General features: G+C 50.8%; 1 protein-coding gene across 2 annotated transcripts in view; it reads left to right on the top strand.

Annotated features, from left to right (window-relative positions):
• The window catches only part of GNB1L (G protein subunit beta 1 like), a 55,191-nt gene extending 36,105 nt beyond the window's left edge, over positions 1 to 19,086 (top strand). For both annotated transcript variants that reach the window (XM_081037913.1, XM_081037912.1), the window contains exons 6-8: positions 512 to 610; positions 5,174 to 5,389; positions 18,532 to 19,086. In XM_081037913.1, the coding sequence (XP_080894039.1) occupies positions 512 to 610; positions 5,174 to 5,389; positions 18,532 to 18,783 (567 nt within the window). In that variant the 3' untranslated portion in view covers positions 18,784 to 19,086. The remainder of the gene's footprint in view (positions 1 to 511; positions 611 to 5,173; positions 5,390 to 18,531) is intronic.
• Positions 19,087 to 21,518: the final 2,432 nt, after the last annotated feature.

Raw genomic sequence — 21,518 nt, 5'->3', positions numbered from 1 at the left:
AGGGCACTCGGAATAGCCAGGCTCCAAACAGCTTCCTGTAGCAAACGTCACAGTCGCTTCCTAGGCTGGGTGCTCGGTCCCCAGGTGCTCCCTGTGCAAGTCTTTGTACCATTTGATATGCCTGCGATAATACACATGTCAAATGCAGAGCAAGGAAGGGAAGCAGGTCGAGGTGGGGAGAATGGGCGGGCTGAGGCAGTGCGCCGTGAGCCAGGCCTGCTCAGCGAGGAAGTCAAGTCGGGAGAGGCTGGAGGGAGCAGCCAGGTGGGAATGCCGGTCACTCAGAGGGACTTGCCGGTCACTCAGGAGTGGCGTGCACGTTGTTTCCCAAGGCCCGTAGCACGAGAGCCCACAAGTCTGAGGCCTAATTAGGAGGCTGGGCTCCCAGGTTCCTACCGGGAACAGACAGAAACTCGCAGCAGTCTTGGCTAATCGCCTTAAAAGTCTCTTGTTTGTATAGCACAGACTTGACTTGGCGCCGGCCCAAATCAACTTGTTTTCTTACTGTCAGGTTCAGATTCTGGAGATGCCATCCAAGACGTCAGTGTGCACCCTGAAGCCGGAGGCAGATGCCAAGCCGGGCATGCCCATGTGCCTGGAGCTGTGGCAGGTAAGGCCCAGCGCACGCCAGCCACGCCCTGCCAGCCACGCCCGCCAGCCGTGAATCATGCCCCATTCAGGATTTGGTTTGTCGGCAAACCAACAGGGCAATTAGCCCCTTGGGAGAACATGTGCATGCCGCCTTCCTCAGCAGCCTCTGTCCCCGGAGGCCCCTGCCACCCTCCTGTTGTTTCAAGGGATGCTCCTGCATGCCGCCCCAGGGCAGGCCTGGCGTGTGCTGTCCTCTGCAGGCTGGAGTAGGGGGGTACCCCCTCTGCTGGTGCAGTGAGGAGGGACAGTTGGGTCAGCTGAGCCGGCCCCCTCCCGGGGAGGGACTCTGCTCTCCTCCTCTCCACACACCAGTCCTTGGCCCTGCACAGGCCTGGGAGGGGAGTGCTGACTAACCCTGCAAGCCTGCACGGCCCTGGCTGTGCTTGGGATTAATTTTTGTTACTTCTTTGCCTCAGAGAGGCAGAAGTGGGCTTAACATGCTGGCGTTCCCCGCCGCCATGCTTGGAATTTCTGATCTACAGCCATTTCCTTTTTTCTTGACTTTTCTTTGATTAGCGAGGGTCAGAAGGCTTCTCCTGGGACTGGCAGCAGAAGCTGGGAGGCTGAGGGCTATGGGGGGGCAGTCATAGGCCCGAGTCCCGGCAGAATAGGTTTCGGTTCCTGGGATGAGCCTGAAGCCTGGGAGGGGGCCTCCTGGGCCTGCTCACCTCCTCCAGAGACTCCGGCTCTCAAGTCTGGGGCAGCAAAGTAAATGGTCTAGTGTGTTCACTTAGAAAGAATCCCTGGCAGCGTCTTGGCCATTGCAGAAACTATAGTGAGCAGGTCACTAACCAGTGCCCATCTCGGGAGTGCTGCTTACAGTCCATATTCCCAGCTCTGTTCAGTTCACCAGCACCATCTGAGGGCCACCCTGTCTGTGCCAACCTGGGATCAGGAACACGTGATTCCTGCCCTGCGCCTCACTGCTTGTTGGAAGTCTTCCTAAGAGTTAGATGAGACGGTCCCAGGCAGTTTGGAGATGTTTGTGTGACCAATGGGATCTGGGGACAGGCATCCCCAGAGACCCTTCCCCAAGCCTTCTGCCCGTCTACGGATCAGAATGGTTCCCTGGCCTTTCTAGCAGTTGGTTTCCTCCTGTAGTTTCTTAACCAAGAACATTCCAGTTGGAATTCAGGATCTCTGATAAGCTGATGCAGTGGCGTGCTGCCACTGCTGCAGTCCCTCAGAGAAGCTCACAGGGCTGAGGAGGTGACGCTCCGAGACTCACTTAGATGATGAAACTCCTGATGCCAGCAGGTTAGTGGCAGACACCTGGTGGGAAACACCCCCGAGGCCGTGATGCTGTGGCATGCCACCGTGCTCGCAGGTCCTAGGGCAGGACTTCGGAGGCTATATCTGCTCATACTTTGCTCCCTGGAAATGCTGTCATTGCGTAATCATGTAAAAATTCCAGCAGAAAAATGTGTAGAAATGGGATGTACAAACTTGTTAAGGTAATTAATATAGTTGACAGAAGGACAAATCGCGTTTTTGTTATTTGATACGGATCCAACACAAATTGTTCTGTTAAGAATAGTCTATGTTAATCTTAAATGTCCCTTTTTTTCTCCCCAAACCTGAAGGTCCAGGTTATAGTTTATTAACCGGAGTGTAAGAGTGGCCTGACATGGTATTTTTTTTATGAAACGTTCAGATGTACTCTTGTTTTGCTGCTCAAGGAGGCCGGCCTGTGTTGTTACAATGATTACCATGTAAAAGGTCAAGATCAGAATCGAGCCTCACGCAGAGTTATTCACACCACCAGCCTTCAGAGCAGTGGACCCCACCTAATCTGGGGGCTTCCCACAGGACTCCACGGTACCATAGGCAAGGTCTGCCTCTTGGGGTCCCTCTAGGCTGGCACAACCACAGACAGGAGGGGTCACAGAGTAAGTCCTTGTAGTGATTTGAGGTCCTCACTCCATAGAGGTCAGTCTGGCACTAATGGTGTGGCCACCAAAGGCCTGTGGCCATAGGAGCACTGTCCTACCTACGGAAAGAAACTGGATAAAACTGCAGCACAGGTGGGGAGCAGGGGCTGGAGTAACTGTGGGGTGAGCCCCTGCAGGCCAGTCTGGCTCCTGCTCTGGCTACCCTGAGGTACCTCAACAGGTGGGTCAGTAGCATGTAGCCCCTGAACTAGTTGTGGTGCTCAGAACCCAGAGACCACAGGCATCACATGGCTTGGGCAATAGAGACTTACCAGAAACAATGTGTCAGCGATGGCAGGAGCCCCGGAGGAGGGAAGAATGTGCCCAGGGTGCATGGGGGAGACGCTGAGCCCAGGCAGCATGGATGGGAAGCAGGTGACCCGTTAGAGCACTCTCCCAAGGGGAATGGACCCAAGTGGGCCCCAAGTGAGTTCCTCACAGCCAGCCTCTGTGATGGGGCCCAGCAAGTCTGGTCTCAGGGTTGGTGCAGATTCTTGGTCGGGGTGCAGACAGTGCATCTGGGCTGTTTCCACCTGGCCCTCTAACTTGGGTCCTGATATGGTTGCTCATGGGGATGGCCCTGTCTGGAGAGGCACAGCCGCCTACAAGTTGCTGCCTGAACAGAGGGTCTGGTCACTTCTGAAAGCAGTCTGTATGTCTTCAGAGACAAGTGGTGCAAATAACTTTATACCAAAAGTTCCAAAATGGAGCATCTCCCTGTTATGCAACTACAGGGAAAAGTGCACCGACGCCATCAGGGCATCTGTAGGAGGCCTGAACGCTCAGCCCCTCCCAGCCTCGGTCCATCAGTGGCAGGGGTCACCAGGCATTATGCACAAGAAGATGGGTGGGGGGCAGGGGAGTGCTGTGCAGCCCCTCGGGGTTCACAGTCACCGTGCTGCTCTCATAACTGCTCACCCATTTGGGCCTGCGGAGGACGCTCAGCCTGCAGGAGGCCCCAGGAGGAGCACAGGCTGCCATAGGCCTCTCAGGAGCCCCATTCACTTCCTTAGACTCCTCCCTGTTGTCGTTTGTGTGAACACATACTGTCACAGAAAAAAATATTGTATGAGCATTTCCAGGGACGTGCAAGAAGTGTCCTCCAGCCCAGTTCTGGTCTGGGAGGGTTCGCTGTGGCTGTGTGCAGTTCTCAGTGGCTGTGTCCCGTCCCCTGGCACATCCGGAAGAGTCCAGGTCAAAGAGTTGGTCTGTGTCAGTAACTGGGCCCCTATGACATTTACTACATCCCACAGCCTCAGTTTCCTCTCTGACACATAGAGAAAGCGCTGCTTCTTAGGTTGAGGATGTGGTGTCTCCTCACATTAGACATACACTCTGGTGCCTCTGGTTAATCCAGGTCACCTGCTTAGCCGAGCGAGGGTTCTCTCTCTCAGAACACCATGGAGAGGTGCTTTATGCGGTGTATGCAGCACCTGGGCCCGGAGTCCCTCTGGATTGGCACAAGTGCCTACACAGCGTGTTAACAGGAGCTCCAGCAAGTGGGCGAGCAGGGCCTCTGTGATGCTGTCAGCCCACATCCAGTGAGGCCCAGGCATTCTGCTCAGTGCCAGCCTTGCCCGTCAGCAATGGACTGTCCTCAGAGTTGCAGGTAACCCAGGAGACAGTCTCGCTGGCCAGTCCCCATGAGGCCCCTGTTCTCACTGTTGACCATCCAGAGGCTGGGCCTGGTCGAAGCTCACCAAGGTACAACTGAGCTCCTGCCTCTTGGAAAATTCACTGGGGAGGAAGTGTGCTCAGCTCTTTCTGACACTAGTGACGCCAACCCCACGCAACTCAGTGGGGAATACGGAGACGAATGAAGAGCAAAAGGCATCAGCCAGGTGCTCTTTGTCCCAGAAGCAACCTGGGCACCTGTCCTGGAGCTGTTTCCTGTTGGTGATATCTGGGGACTACGCACCAAGTCCAGGGCCACCACTCTTGGTGCCAGGGTGACATGGGCTCCTGTGGTGCTCTTCTGGAGTTGATGCAGAGGCTAGATAAACGAGGTGTCTGCCCAGGCCGCGGGCCCTCTGACCTGCGCCCTCATTCATCACAATAGCTCAGCGCCGCCGCGGCTCACTGGGCCTGGGGGTTGGGAGGCTTCTGCAGTGACGTTGACAAAGCACAGAAAGTTCATTTTTCATTGACTCAGAGCTAGCGATTTTCTTTGGTTAGTGGTTGTAGACAGGTGACTGGCCCCACCAAGGGGTGGTTGAGAGTCTCAGGCCTGCGGAAAGGAGGGCCCAGCAGCGCCCTGCAATCCTGGCAGGATCCTGGCAGGATCCTGGCTGGTGAGCACTGGCATGGCAGCGTGAGGCGGGGGCACACTAAGCTGCCCCGAGGCTTTGTTCCCTCCTGTCCCAGTGCTTGGGGTGCCCCAACACCAGCCCGTGCAGGCCCTGAACTGACAGTGTCAGCCATCAAGGGGGCATGCAGAGCCTCTGAACTGTTACTGTGAAGAACATAAGAAACAGCTCCCTGGCTGGGCTGCCCTCAGTGCCAGCAGGAGAGACAACCCATTTCTTAAGCCCCTTCTTTCCCAAAACACACCAGGACCCTTCAGAAGCTGACTGCTGTGCTCTTCCACACAGGCCAACTCCAGCCCCCGCCCGCTCCTTCTGGCCGGCTATGAGGACGGATCTGTGGCCCTGTGGGACGTCTCTGAGCGGAAGGTGTGCAGCCGCGTCGCCTGCCACCCAGAGCCTGTCATAGGCCTTGACTTTGACTCCCAGAAGGCCAGGGGCGTCTCAGGCTCCGCGGAGAAGGCGCTGGCTGTCTGGAGCCTGGATGAGCAGCAGGCCCTGCAGGTCAGTGCGCCAGACCCAAGGTGTCATTTATCCTGCTCTGCACTAACAGTCTGATAGGCTGAAACAATATTTAGGCATGAAGAGGAGTTGTTGCAGATCGCTGGATAATTAATCACTCTGAGGCGGGGCGCAGGCTGGCCTGTCCTCAGGGCCAACGCAGGAAGAAGGGGGCATGGGCGTTTGTGAACCGTTCACATGGTTTGGGTTTCTCTCAGACCTTGGGTTAACAGCAGTCACGTCTTGTCCATCTAGAGGAAAGGCATGTAGAGTCCAGGAGTAAGTACGCAAGCCCATTTGCAAAAACTCAGAGGAATTTGGTCAGTAAGGAACTGATTAATCAAAAAACAAAAATTGCCCGATGTAGAGAAATCCACGGAGTCACGCCCCGGTGGCAGTCTGCAAGCAGGCCCCGGGGAGGCTGTTCCTCACGGGCAGTGGGGAAGGGGTGTGAGGTCTTGAATGGAGTAGGGAATTGCTGAAAACTTCCCCACTACGTCCCAGTAAACCTCATAACGTGCCAGTGGACTTTCCCACCCAGCATGCCTTGCGCAGCACCTGGGGGCCACGTCTGGGCCTGTGCCTGATGCTGTGCATGGGGTGGCTGAGCCTGCACGGTCAGCTCTGTTTAGGACGGGAGGGATGGAGTTTGGGGGTGGAGAGCCTTCTGTCCAGGCCTCACTCTGGTGCAGGTCCCAGGGGATTAAAGGCCATGGGAGATGAGATACTGGATGTGCCCTGTACCTCCTGGCCCCCAGAGGATGACCTGGGTGTACATTGACTTCTGGGGGTGGGCAAGGAGCCCCCATTAGCCAGGGAGGCTTGGAAGCCAGAGACTTGACCACAGCCAGAAGTAGAAGCTCCTTGGAAAGGCAGCTCTGCGAACCCAGGTCTAGTGGGTAGCAGGGCGCCAGATGGTGCCAGCAGAAGCAGCAGCGGCCTAGCTCCTGGCCTCACCTGGGCCCTCCTCACTGGAGCACTGCCTCTTCTACAGGGCTGCGTGGTCCAGGCTTCCTACCACAGACGGAGGCCAAGGAAGAGGGGGTTTCTTTGGCCCTCTCTCCGGGTGGGAAAAACTAGCTCAGCAGCCTGGCAAGCCTGCCTCACCTCTCACTTGCCCAGCCCGGGCCCCCATAGCCAGAGGAAGAGGCCCTGAACGGGCACCTCTGGGCCCTCCAGGCACATGTGTGAGGTGGGGGAGAGATGGGCCCCAGGTGAAAATCAGGACATGCAGAGGTGCCCAGCAGGCATCACTGGGAGATGCCCTTTCATGTTGCAGCTGGAGGGACCTCCGGCATCCCACAAAGAACACTCCCTTTGGAGAACCAAGGCTGGAACCAGAGCAAGTCGCCAACAGCAGGAGTAGTGGGGTGACACCAGCTGCCCAGGTGTGAGGCTGCCTCGTGTCTCTCTGGAAGGGATCTGAAGGTCTGTCTCGAATCCTGGGGAGCAGCCCAGTCAGAGTCCAGAAAGTCAGGAGAAGGAGGGTTTCACGTGTCACATTTGAGGATAGGGCACAAGTTCACACTTCTTTGGTATCACCCCTCCCAATCGTCCTACCATCTCTCCATCCTTCTGTTATTCCTGGGAGCCCACAGAGGCCCCGAAGGAAGGGTGTCAGACAGGCCTCCAAGTGGAGCCAGGCCCAGCAGTCAGGGTGTAGCTTCTTCTGCCTCTATCCCAGAGGATGGGTCTTGTGAACCTGGTAGGGGGTGGGAGTGAAAGTCATAATGATGGTGGTCATTTTTAGAAGCTGGGGTGGAGCCACTCCAGTGCTGGGTCTTCATGAGCTGGGTTCTCAGCAGTCGAGTCAGTGTTGCTGGGTGCTGAGCTCCCCCAACTCCGGGCATCAGGGTTCTCCTTCACACCCCGACCTCCTGCTCCTTGAGCCTCGTGGGGACCCACCCATTTTGAGGTCCAACGCTCCATCCCACTGTGTCTTGAACTTTATCAGCCTGACTTTGCAAAGGTCTGAAGACCCAGGTGGCTTACCTGAGAGCCCCTGCCCAGGCTGCAGTGCCCCTAGGACCCCCGGGAATGGGCCCTCCTGCCATGCTGGCCCAGATCTGTCTGGTCTCTCTTGGCTTGTTCAGGAAACAGCTGCTGGAACTTAAGACTTAAATTTATGGGGCATGTTCCAGTCCAGATATGAACTTTTACTGTACTGATGAATAGAAAAGTTAAAGCAGAGTGTATTATACAGGAATTGGAAAGTTAAAGCAGAAGGGGAGCAGGCACTGTAGCATGAATGTAGTTGGTGTGATGGTGGTGCCTGGGCCGGGGCCTTGCTCACTAGTACACGTCAAAGCAGAACATTCCACCCACTGAGCATGGCCGTCTTGCACGAAGAAAACTGGATGTCACGTTCAAAGTCCGCCCAGAGGCCCTGGAGCCTTTTGGTTCGCAAAGCGCAAGCCTCTGAGGAGGAAGTGTCTGGGGGCCTCAGGCCTTCCGCATCCACGGGCGTCCTCGGCCGGGGTCCCTCGGTGCACTGTGCCCTGCTCTGCAGTGAGGACTGCGGCACGGCTGCCCGCCGGCCCACGAGCCACGTGGGCACAGATGTGCCTCACCTCACGGCCTGCTGCTGAAGTCTCTAATGAGCCCAAATCAATCTCTCCCAGGCGGGCGCTGGGCGCAGAGACGCAGATGAGGTTTCCCGCAGCAGAGCGTGGATAATGGGAACCAGATGGCGGCTGCGCCACGTGCGCATTCCTGGCACCTGAGGTCATGCGCTGTGAGAGCCACTGGTGGCCAGGGATCCTTCCCGGAGGGTCCTGGTCCAGGATGGGCTTGGCGACGGCCCGAGGTGGTGGCCAGGAGTCCTCAGGCAACCTCGTTAGCATGATGCAGCCTTGGGGCCTGCTGGAATGCTGGGCTGCTCACCTGCCTTCCCAAGGTGACTTTCCCCGAGGGCCACTGGGGGCTTGGGCCTCAGCTGTCGTCAGACACAGGTGGTGCACAGACCTGCTCTTTTCTCCCACACTTGGGGCAGGGCCCATGGCCTTGAAGCAGGGGCTGATTTATGGCCAGCAGTATTTTTAGGCCTTTAAATAATAATGAGGTCCCTCACCCACCCCAGCCAGCCTGGGCTGGGAAGCAGACTAACCGCACTCCCCCCATGCCTAAGGCTGGCCAGGTGTCCCTGCTGCGTGGCCACTTCCCTTCCTCTCCATAGCCCTGCCAGGGGCTTCCCTCTAAAGTGTTGGCAGCAGGACACGTGGGGTAGGTAGGGAGCCCATAGGGCCCTGACCAAGCATGTTCCTCCTGATTTTATAACAAGAGAAAAGAGAACTGGGCACGCCCAGCCTACCATACGTGTCTCAGGAGCATGGCAGGACAGGGCCCTGGCCAGTTCGCCGTGAGCACCCCAGGGGCCTGCCTCGTCCTTAGAAACAGGAGCCCTGCACACGGACTGGGCTCTTCCAGTTTAGGTCCCCATGAATCGTCCATTGCTTCTCATTGCCCACCCAGGAGCCAGGTGTGTGCTGTGGGCCTCTGCCTCGATGCCGTTGTGTTTCCAGAGGAGTTTCAACCATGGCAGGTGGGGCATCTCGGGCCCTCCCAGGTGGCAATGCTGGCACGGCGGTGAAGTTCACAGGGGAGGAAAGGACGTGGGATGGAGATGGTCAGCCTCTCCATGCTCATTCGAGCCACCAGTGCTCTGTCCGTGGGAGTCAGGAGGGCTGGGGCAGATGCACGCCTCCACACGTGTGGGATTTGCCTTCTCATCCATGCACTGCGGCATACGCCCCCACGGCCTTGCTCCAGCCTGTGTGTGGAGCTGGGAGTGCAGGACATGCTGAGTGGGAGCAAGGGCCTTGGCGAGTATCCTTGACCTGCTTCAGGTTGGACAGGGAGAGCTGCCTTTGCCGCAGTGTTTGGCAGATTATCTTTATGGGTTAGGTTCTTGTCTACTTCTGATGGGGAAAGAATCTGGAACATGACAGGGTGTTGGGCTATCAGACTCATGGCTTTTCTTCTCAAATCTATTAATTTAGTGAATTGCATTGTTCAATTTTTGTTAACATTAAAACCACCATATAGTACTAAAATAACCCACTACATGGCATGTGCTCTGACGGCTTTTTCAGAGTTGTTCAGGGTTGTCTGTCAGACTAAACTGCACCCCCTCTCCTGTCGCTCATTCTGCTTATGGTATCGGGGTGTCAGCAGCCCCAGAATCAGAAGGCAGGCATCCCCTCTTCTGATCTCTGGACAAGTTGGCAGAGGACCTGTTTCTTTAGCGGCCACAGGTCAGTGCTTTCCTGTACCCATGGGGCAGGCATGTTCTCTGTAGGAAAGTTCTGATTTTCTCCTTGGACTAGTTTAGGTTTCCTGATTTGAGGGGGTTTCATTTTTCTAGGAATTTGTCTATAGGCATAAAAATCCTCAAGATATTTTAATATCAACCTTTTTTTTAAGTTGTTTGTAATGATTACGTTTCTGCTGTATTTGCAGGACTGTTCCTTTTTCATTCTTGATCAGTCTTTTCTTTGTTGCTCTATCTTTCTTCTTCTGTTTCAGCATTTCTGCTGTGCTCTTCCCCTGCCTTCCTCCCGTGCTCTCTGGGCTCACTCTGTTGCTGACTTGAGTTGGGCGCATGACACATTCGTTCCCGGCCTTCCTTTCTCACAGCCGCTGAAGTCTGCGTCCCATATTGTGTGATGTCGCCGTCTTCATCACCACTCACTCGGGGCGGACCCAATTTTTATTTGTTCTCTGACTGCTGAGCTGATTAGAGTGTTTTTATGTTTCCAAATGTTTGAGTTTTCCCCCCCAGTTATTTTTTATTTTTCAGTTTCTAACTTAATTCCATTGTGGTCGGAGAAGAAGGTCTGAATGATATCAGCTCTTTGAAATGTGGAGGCCAGTCCAGTTTTCATAAGTATTCCACATGTGCTTGAAAAGGAAGTGCTTCTCACTGCTAGATGCATGGCTGTACCTGTGCACACAGGGCCAGGCATGTCATCCAATGTGCCTGTGACCCAGGGACCCTGGAAGGGGCAGGTGGAACCTCCAGCTGTGGCACATCTTGCTAACTTTTCCTGTGTCCTGTGCATTTTTGCTTTCTGCATTTCGAAGCTGGCTTATGAACACATAAGTTCAGCATGGTAATCTTCCTGGGGCACTGAACCTTTTCTTGAGTCACCCTCATTATCTATGGACAGGATTTTTGCCTAAAAGCCAGTTTTGCCAACTATTAGCAATGCTCAGGCCAGGTTTCTTCTGATTACTACATCCTTTTATAGCTTTTCTTTTTTTAATCCTTTCGCCCTCCCTTCCTTCAGATGTAGTCGTCTGTCTCCCAGAGTTGGTTTTGCACACAGATTGCATCTCCTCGTTACTATTTTGTACCTTAAGTGTTGCATTCTTGCATCTCAAGCCCTCCTTCCAGAAGCTGAGAAATCCATCTTCTAGGAACCGTTTAGTGGGGGCCCCTGAGTGTAAGTCAGCATGTTGACAGTGCCCAGAGTTCTAGGTGCTTCTCTGGGTTTGTGCCGCCCCTCCGCGAGGCCGTGGAGGAGTCAGTTTCCAGTCTAGTCACCAGCCTTTGGAGGTCTGTCCCACAAATTTTGATTTACTATGTCTTCATTTTTACTCAGTTGAAAATTCTTTCTATTTTCCCTTGTGATATCTTCTTTGATCCAGTGGTTCCTTAGAAGTATATTATTTAATTTCCAAATATTTGTTGAATTTGTAGATATCTTTAATCTAGTTTAATTCTGCTGTCAGTGCAGGTACCCTGTACAATGTCAGTATGCAGATATTTATTGAGGCTTGTGTTTTGGCCCAGCACATGGTGTATCTTGGTGAAAGCGCATGTGTTCTGCAGTTGTTGGGCGGAGTGTTCTGTCAGCCCGACTTAGGTCAAGGTGCTTGGTAGTGTTGTTCAGGTCTCAGTATCCTTACCCGTCTTTTGGTTTAGTTTTCTACCAGTTACTGAGTGAAGTCTTACAATCTCTGAATGTGGTTGTGAACCTGCCTATTTCTCCCCGTAGTTCTGTCAGTTCTGCTTCATGAATTGTGAAGCTCTGTCATTAAGAATAGAAGCATTTAAGGTGGTTACCACATCCTGCTGAGTGGTCATTTTATGAAATGTCCAATATAATTATTGATGTATCTCTTGTCATGTCCTTTGTCCTGAACTTGGCTTTGTCTGATACTCGGACTGTGCCAAGCAAGAGCTTTCTTGGGTGGCCGGATGGCTCAGTTGGTTAGAGCACGAGCTCTGAACAACAGGATTGCAGGTTCGATTCCCACATGGGCCAGTGAGCTGCGCCCTCCACGACTAGATTGAAGACAACGAGCTGCCAATGAGCTTCCAGAGAGGTGGCTGGATGGCTCAGTTGATTAGAACATGGGCTCCAACAACAAGGTTGCTGGTTCAATTCCCACATGGGATGGTGGGCTGCACCCCCCACAACCAAGATTGAAAACGGCGACTGGACTTGGAGCTGAGCTGCGCCCTCCACAGCTAGATTGAAGGACAACGACTTGGCGCTGATGGTCCTGAAGAAGCACACTGTTCCCCGATAAAATTTATTTTTTGAAACAAAGAGGATTCTTGGGTTTCCTCTTTGCATAACACATCTCTGTTTTACTTCTGACCTGTCTTGATCTCTGTGTATTTAAACGCATCTGCGGGAGTCCTGCCTTTGATCCCTTCTGACAATCTCTGCCTTTTAAATGGAGCATTTAGTCTGTTTGCACTTAATGTAATTATTGATGTATCTGGCATTAAGTCTGCCATCTTGGTATTTGTTTTCCCCTTGTCACTTCTATCTTTGACCCTCTTTTACTCCTTTACCCTCTTTTACGCCTTCTTGTGTTAATCAAATATTTATTTCATAGTATTCCACTTCATTTCCTCTCTCGGCTCCTTCCCTACGTAGCTCTTGTCATTGTTTTTCTGAGTGCTTGCTCGCAGGCCAGCAGTATGTATCCTTCACTTACCCAAGTCTACTTACCAGTGTTGTCACCCTGCCTGTCATGTGTCACAGCCCTGCACCCGCGGGATTTCATTGCCCCACCCTCCCATGCTCTCTGCTATGCTGTTGTATATTTTACTGCCACACTCCTTATAAACTCCACCTTATATTGTTATTGTTTTGTGTTTAATCATCAGTTATTTCTTAAAACTTACAGGAAATAAAAAACATAGTATTTTATATTTACCTGACTATTATCATTTCTGGTGCTCTTCCTGTGGATCCGAGTTTTTCTCTGGTTTTATTTTTCTTTAGCTAGAAGAATATCCTTTAGCATTTCTGGTAGTGTAGTTGCACTGGCATATGTCTCACTCCATGGCTGCTTTCAAGGTTTTCTTTTCAGCTGGTTGTCAGTAGTCTGACTCTCCTGGGGCTTCTGTAAGTTAGGTAGTTTGATGTTGTCCCATAGGTCCCCTAGGCTCTGTTCAGTTTTCTTCAATCTTTTTTTTCCTCTTCTTCAGATTGGATAATGTCTATTGATGTGTCTTCCAGTTTACTGATTTTTTAAAAATTAATTTCCGGGCAGGCCCGGTGGCTCAGGTGGTTAGAGCTCCGTGCTCCTAACTCCGAAGGCTGCCGGTTCGATTCCCACATGGGCCAGTGGGCTCTCAACCACAAGGTTGCCAGTTCGATTCCTCGACTCCCGCAAGGATGGTGGGCTCCGCGCCCTGCAACTAAGATTGAACATGGCACCTTGAGCTGGGCTGCCACTGAGCTCCCGGATGGCTCAGTTGGTTGGAGCGTGTCCTCTCAACCACAAGGTTGCCGTTGGACTCCCGCAAGGGATGGTGGGCTGTGCCCCCTGCAACAAGCAACGGCAACTGGACCTGGAGCTGAGCTGCGTTCTCCACAACTAAGACTGAAGGACAACAGCTTGAAGCTGAACGGCACCCTCCACAACTAAGATTGAAAAAAAAAATTAATTTCCAATCTGCTGTTAAGCCTATCCTACAAATTTTTCATTTCAGTTTTGAGCTTTTAGTTCTACATTTTTTATTATGGTTCTTTATTTTAGGTAATATATATATTTTATATTATATTGTATTGTATTATATTATATTTATTATATTATATTATATTATATTATATTATATTATTTGTGTGTATTTATGACTATATATGTGTGTGTGCGTGACGATTTTTTAGAGCAGTTTTAGATTCCCAGCAACATTGAGAAGAAGCTAGTGTGTACCAGTATAGTATCACACAGTATTTTCACTGCCCTGAAAATCCTCTCTGCTCTGCCTACTCATCCCTCCCTCCCTGCTAACCCTTGACAACCACTGATCTCTTCACTGTCTCCATAGTTTCACCTTTTCCAGAATGTCATACAGTTGCAATCACACAGCATATAGTCTTTTCAGATTGGCTTCTTTCACTTAGTAATATGCATTTAAGTTCCCTCCATGTCTCTTCATGGCTTGATAGCTCATTTCTTTTTAGTGCTGAATAATATTTCATTGTCTGAATGTACCACAGTTTATTTATCCGTTCACCTACTGAAAGCATCTTGGTTGATTCCAAGTCTTGGCAGTTAATAATAATGATGTTATAAACATCCATGTGCAGTTTTTTTGAGTGGACGTAAACTTCTCCTCCTTTGGGGTAAATACCAAAGAGAGCAATTGCTTTATTATATGGTAACAATATGTTTAGTTTTGTAAGAAACCGCCAAAGTGGCTGTACCATTTTGCATTTCCACTAGCAGTGAATGAGAGTTCCTGTTGCTCCACATTCTCGTCAGCATTTGGTGTTGTCAGTGTTCTGGATTTGGGCCGTTCTAACAGGTGTGTAGTGGTATCTCACTGTCCCTGATGACATATGATGGGAGCATCTTTTCACATGCTTATTGCCATCTGTATATCTTCTTTGGTGAGGTGTCTGTTAAGGTCTTTGAGCCATTTTTTAATTGGGTTGTTTGTTTTCTTGTTGCTCAGTTTTAAGAGTTGTTTGTATATTTTGGATAATAGTCTTTTATCAGATGTGTCTTTTGGAAATACTTTCTCCCAGTCTGTAGCTTCTCTTTTCATTCTCTTGACAGTGTCTTTCACAGAGCAGAAAATTTTAATTTTAATGAAATTCAGCTAATCAATTATTTCTCTCATGGATTGTGCCTTTGGTGTTCTATCTAAAATGTTAATGCCAAACCCAAGGTCATCTAGATTTTCTCCTATCTTCTATGAGTTTTATATTTGGGTCTGTGGTCCATTTCGAGTTAATTTTTGTGAAGAGTGTAAGGTCTGGGTGTAGATTCATTTGTTTGCATGTGGATGTCTAGTTGTTGTAGCACCATTTGTTGAAAATATTATCATTTCTTCATTGTGTTACCTTTGCTCCTTTGCCAAAGATCAGTTGATTACATTTGTGTGGGTCTATTCTGAGCTCTCTGTTTTGTTCCATTGATCTATTTGTCTTTTCTTTCACTAATGCCACACTGTCTTGATTACTGTAGCTTTATTGTAATTCTTAGAGTTGGGTAGCTTCATTCTTCCAACTTTGTTTTCTCCTTTAATATTGTGTTGGCTATTCTGGGTTGGTTCTTTTTTATAATTTCCATTTATCTGGTAATAATAATTCCTATCTGTTCACTCATCAAAACAGTTTTTTGTAATTATTTTAATGCATTTCCTTTTGTTTTTGTTTTGTTTTGAACATATTTAAATAGCTGCTTCAAAGTCTCTGTCCGATACGTCCAACATCTGTGCCATTCTAGGCCAATTTCTGTTAACTTTTTTCCCTTCACTATAGGTCATATAGTCCTGTTTCTTTGCATGTCTAATAATTTTTTGTTTGTGTGCTGGACATTGTAAATAATATGTGCTGGAGACCCTAGATTTTGTTTTTTTGCTGTGAAGAGTGTTCACTTTTGTTCCTGTAAGCAGTGCAGTTACTGGCTGTTCACCTTGAACTTGTGTAGGCTTGGCTCTATGCTCTGTTAGGACAGGTCTGTGGAAATTCCAGGGTCATCCTGAGGCTCCTCTAATGTGGTGGAACCAACTTCCAAACTCTGCCTCCCCTCCAGACCTCAGAGGGCCTGGTTTCCAGCTTTGTCATTGTAGGTCTAGCGTGGACCCTGCCCAAAGGTATGATCGTCATTCCTGAAGCCAGGCCATGTGGCATCTCAGCTGGCCTTGAGTTGTCCTGCAGTCTTTGTATTCAGCCCAGCTGGACCTGAGATCACTGTTGGTCTTTTGTGTCCATTCTGTTTAACCCTGTAGCAGCTACTGTCTGGTAAAGCTTATATGGTGCCGAGTGTGCATAGCCCAGCCTCATGCAGGACTCATGGGACCACACATGGCCTCAGTCCCTCCACCAGCTCCCTCCATGCTGCTGCCACACCCCACAGGTTTCAGCTGCTCTAGCTGCCCCACACTGTGATCCTGCCTCCTCAGTTTCACATGGCTGCTATACTCCGCCTAGACTCATGATCAGGACATATCCCTAGGGACAGAGTTGCTGGGGTATTTGGAAGACTCATCTAGTCAGCTGCCCTTCCTGCCTGTTGTCCAGTTCCTGAACACAGTTGCTTAGTATATTTTGTCCAGTCTGATGGTTGTTTATAGCAAGAGGACTGGTCTGGTACCAATTACTCCGTCATCGCCACTTTCCTATTGTTCTTGCTTCATGAATGATAAGACTGTTTATTTGTTGAACAGATATTCATAGCTCTTTGTTGTGAATTGTACTCTATCATTTAAGTGTGGTATATAGTCTGCCATAAAACTTTTGGCTCTGAATTCAGTCTTTCCTAAGACTGGACCCCTGTTTCTCTTGTCTGCAGTCGCCTGGTATATCTTTGTCAATCACTCTTTTGGCAGCTCTCTTATACATAACACAGATTTGGATTTAACTTTGGAATCCAATCATAAATCTGTTGAGTATGTTTTTATTCCCTTATGAAGAAATACAAGGGCAAATACTAGGAAACAAAGGAACCTAATGTCATTGGAGGATGCGGGAAGGAAATAATGTTCTGTCTTTATTTACGGTGGGGTATCAGATAATCTCCCAAGTATGAGGTTGACTATTATATCTTTGCCCCCAAATGACAAAAAAAGCAAACCAGTGAACTTAATATCCCATCTCTCTTGCTATCCTCCCATGCTTCTGTTAGTTACATAACCGGTTCTATAGCCATAATCCCCATATTGTTTTAGACCTAATCCTACAAGTAAGTAGATTCAATGTTCTCTGCCAGACCATTTGCTGTAGTTCTCCAGTTCTCTCTTATGAGACTAGGGTTAATCTTCTAGTCCTTCAAGAAGAGCTTATTGGAGCATATTCTTTGAGTTCTTACATGTTCAAAAATGCTTGTCTATTGTTTTTATACTTGAGTGACAGTTTGGCTGGATATAAAATTCTTGGACCATGCCTCCCTTCATAGCCTTTACAGGCATCACTCTACCATCTGCTGGCACAGATGTGGCCATGGAACATTCTGATGATAGCCTAAACCTTACCCTTATAAATTGACTTGATCTTTTTGCCTGACTACCAAAAGGACTTTAGCTATTAAGTCCAATGATTTTACTAGGTGTATCTTAATGTTGACTCTATAGCCTTTGTTTGGACTTGGATGATCAGACTTCAATTTCTAGAAATTAAAACAGATTTTCTAAATCAGTGAATGCTAGAGCACCTCCGCCTGTCTTCCATGTTTTCTCTCCAGCCATTGTAGCTCTTTGTTTCCCTTTCATTTTGCTCACTTTGTACCATTTCTGCCGTCACTGTCTTCTTATGAGTCTCATCCTACTCTTTCTTATTCCCCTTCATTTCTTTGAATTTTGTTTCCACCTTTTTCCTGCACTCTGCTAGTTCATTTCCTCCTCTGTTTTTTTTTTTTCAATTATAGTTGACATTCAGTATTATTTTATATTAGTTTTAGGGTGCTGCTTTGGGTTTTTGTTTTATGGAGGTAACTGCTTCATGAAGTTTTGGTAAAAAAGCTTGTCAGCAATTTCCATTTGCTTCCAAGGAATGTTGCCATTTACTTTTCTGTGTTTCTTTCCTCTTTTTTCCTTGTGTTATCTTTGCAAAAATGAGTGATTCTCACTGAGGCTGCGAAGGGTGAATTAGGAGAAAAGGGGTGCTGGTAAGGGATTGCAAAGGTGACTTCTGGGCAGTGAGAGCTCCTGGTACACAGGGCTTGGCCAGTGAAAAGAAGTGGCCATTTGAGGTTGTCACAATGATGGCAAGTGCCTCTGTCACTTAGTGTGTGGGGACAGAGGTCAGATGCCATGCAGTGCACAACAGAGTCCTGTATAATTAAGAGTGGCCGTTACCACAAAGGCAGCTCTGGTTGCCTCTCTGCTGTAGGAGGCACGTTGGAGAGGGGTCATCACCCAACACTGAGCAGTGTGGGGGTGCCCAGAAAGAGGCCAGTCCCTGATGGCTGCACCATGCAAATGGATATGCCAGTGCAACTTCTTGTTTTGTGCCAATACCTGCCTGTTTCTCAGATCCAGGCTGGGGACTAAGACTTTGCCCATAGCCAGGGCAGTGTGCCCTGCAGCTACTTCTGCAGCCTGTGTCTTTGGTGTTGTCCTTCACTTATCCAGCCTTTCAACCCCTCTCACATTTTGAGGTTTCACTTAGTCTCTCAGTTTTGCAGAAGATGGAGTTTTCTTGTGCTTTGGGGGTAGATGTGAGGTTTCTCCAAAAAGGAGAAATGCTGACTTTATGTTGCCTGGAAATGCTTTATGAGAGCTGGAAATGTCTCTCACCTAGACACTAGGGTGCAGTGTATTTCTGTGGTTGAGGGGCCCTGGGACCCAGCCCACTGAGATTTCTCCTGAGAGCCAGACAGGGAAGGAATCAGAGCCCAAGGACCTGAATTCCCCCAAGGACCTCATGCAGGGAGTTCGTGCAGAGGAACAGCTCTGTGGAGCCTCAGGGGCTCTCTTAGGGAAGGACGTGAAGTCCTCTGTCATAACCCGAGGGTTCAGCCCACGGCAGGGGTTAGGCAGCACCCCTCTGCAGGCGTGCTCCTGGCTCCCAGGAGGTAGGGGTACGTTTGCAGGAGTGTGTGGCCATCATGGCAGCCCTCATTCCCCTCCTTGTTCCAGCTGCCAGACGAGGGGTGTCCGTGGGTGGGAACCTCTGTGACAGGTCTAAGAAGCCACCTAACCGTTCTCCCTGCTGCTCTCCATCGTGCAGGTGTGCGGAACTCACAAACTCACCAATCCTGGGATCTCCGATATCAAAATCCGGCCAGACCACAAGATCCTGGCCACCGCAGGCTGGGACCATCGTGTTCGTGTGTTTCACTGGCGGACAATGAAGCCACTGGCTGTGCTGGCCTTCCACAGTGCTTCCGTCCACTGCGTGGCCTTCGCCACTGATGGCTTGCTGGCTGCCGGGTCCAAGGATCAGCGCATCAGCGTCTGGTCACTCTACCCACGCACATGACTTACCCGCTCCCTATTCAGGACTCACAGATGGCAGGGAGGTGGCGTCTGAACTTCGACCTGACCGGACACATGGAAGCCATGCTTCAGGGACCCCAGAACATGGCAAGTTGTGGGTTCTCCTCCTTCAGTTAAGAGAAGAGTTTGGTCCTTGGAGTCCTCAAGGACTCCCAACAGTGAGTCAGTTTACAAGGAATAACTGCAGTTTACAAAGAGTAACTGGGCCAGACGTCTAGGCACTTATGGCTCAGGTAAGAGGCCAACCTGGCAGTGCTTTACAGTAAACTTACAGTTGCGACCCTGCAGCCTTGAGGTATGAATTCTCTGAGGCAACGCCCCTGGTTCCCCCTCAGGATCAGAGCCAAGAGTTATCTGCGGGCCCTCCACTGGGCAGGGTGGTCAGCCCCATCCAACAGGGGACACTGAGCATGGTCCCCACGTCCTATTGACTCAATGTGGCTCTTCACCCCAAGGATAGCCAGAAGCTCCTGACTCACAGGGCTGAGGCCAGGACAGTAGAAGGAAGTGACTAACTTCTAGGCGAGTGAGACAGAAGGAGAACACCGAGGAGGGATAGCACAGGCAACTATGCAGAGAGAGCCTGTGGTGTGGGGCCAGGCCCAATGCAGGATTAGTGGGAGGACGGGCCACCCCAAAGAGAACAAGACCAGGGATGGCAAGGGGCCATGTCCCGGGTGACTTCTGGGCAGAAAGCACAGCAGCATTCAGTGACATAGGCCAGGCCCTCCTTGTAACTAAGGCACAGTCACAGCCAGCCACACACACATAGGGTAAGTGGGAATTAGCAGCCAAAACAGGCAGTGCCTAGCGTCTCCAGGCATGTGTGGCTGAGTCTGGCTATCAGGGCATCTTCTCTTAAAGCTGGGCCATTGATAGGGAAGAAATAGGACCCTGAGCATTAGGATGGGGGCTGTGGGCAGACCCCAATGAAGCTGGGGGCCTCAAACCCCTTCATTCCACTGGCTTCTTTGCCAGAAGAGCCCCCTTTGGGCCCTGCCTGAGGAGATCAGTAAAGTTTACTGTAGGACCTTTACCTGAAGGACCTGGAATGGTCTCCCCTGAGACGGGCCTTGCAGGACACTCAGGATTCCCAGCCTCTCCCCATGCCCCCTCCCCCTTTGCTTATAACTAGACTCAGGTCCCAGCAGGCCCCCAAAGGTGAGGTACAAAGTGTGACCCATGAGGAGGTGGCTATGCTCCAAAAGAGCTGCATGGTTTTCCCAGCTTATGCAAGCAGAAATCTGGAGAACACGTGTGGGATCCAGGTGGCAGGAATATGAGATGCATCAGGCCGAATCCATTGAAACAGGTCCACTAACAGAGGGTCTGGACTCAATGATGCAGCTCGAGGGGTTCGAAAGGGCTCCAAGGTCTGGTTGGTTGTTTGAAACATGGACCACAAGGCAGGTACGCTAAGTGAGGTTGAAATGCCAGAACTACCTTGGGGTACCGCAGAGGGGGTATCTGAGGGCTTTGGGAGATTAGGGTATTCTAGGCAGCTTACCACGTGAGATCTGCTCACCCACCATGGCAGGGTCCCGAGGATGCACTTTTCCCCATCACTGTGAGGAATACATGTGTGAGGGAAGCCTGGCATCCCTGAAGAACTCTGCAGTCGGTCTTCTCTGCAGGTCAGAAACTACAGTGGGAGCTGCTGCCACAGCATAGGAATAACTAAGTGCAGTGGGAAGCCGGGGTGACAGGGCCTAGTGATGGCACTCAATTTCTAAAGACAGGGTGGACATGGTTGTTGTGATGGCCGGTGGGGTCACAGCAGTAGTCAGCAGTCTGATCTGCAGAGGTGCAGTGCCGGCTGGTGATCGTGGGTCCCTGGAAATGAAATTGAAGGACAGCCTGCTAAAGTCTGACTTAGTCCGCATGAGTGGAAGTGTTCTGGATCTAGCAAAAAGGCATCTGACCTGAGACCTGGCCCCCCAATCACAGACCCAGGTCCCGTAAGGAAAGACCACTACACTGCCGACAATGTGTACTGCTGACCTTCACCCAGCCTTCCTCGGGGCCTATGACCACTCCCCAGGGACTGAGTATTGTCCCCAGGAAGGCAGCCCTGAGCCTGAGCTCACTGATCTCCTGGCACAGGGGGCTGGCTTTCCTTGCTGACCCCATTGGACAGAGGTACTGCTGGGTGTCCTCCAGCACCTTGAGGAAGAACCACGCTGGTCCCCAAGTGTCCCGTAGCCGGGTCCGTGGTGGGGGTTGCATCCAGAGGGGTTTCCACGTCACAAATGTCCATGTGAAGGAGCAGCTGTTTTGGCTGTAGCAACTTGAGCCTCATCAGACACGAGGGAAGCTGCTGGGTAAGCCATGTTCTGGTGGCTCTTTCACAGGGAGCTGTCAACTCAGACGATGGAGGGTGGCCTCCCTGAGCCGCAGCCTGGCCACAGCTCCCACAAGAGGCCATGCTCTGAGGGCATCGTGTTGGGGAAGCAGCCATAGTCTGTCAGGGCCACCTTCTCAGAACATTCGTCATCTGACTCATCTCTGCAGGAGGAGCCTGCCTGCTGACATGGCCAGAGGCAGCAGGGCGCTGGGTTGGGGGTGGTCATTTTGAAAGGTTAACCTCTGGTGGTCCAGCCCATGGCTGCGCTCTTGCGTCTTGCACACGCCTCCCTGGCCTCTAACAAAATTTCCACAGTCATTTCCAGGGATGTGCAAGGCCCTAGAGACTGGACCAGAGGTGACGAAGACCACAGG

Source organism: Rhinolophus hipposideros, assembly GCF_964194185.1.
Source record: "Rhinolophus hipposideros genome assembly, chromosome: 24".
Taxonomy (NCBI): domain Eukaryota; kingdom Metazoa; phylum Chordata; class Mammalia; order Chiroptera; family Rhinolophidae; genus Rhinolophus; species Rhinolophus hipposideros.
The sequence above is the reverse complement of the archived record's forward strand: the minus strand, read 5'-3'. Positions and strand labels throughout refer to the sequence as shown.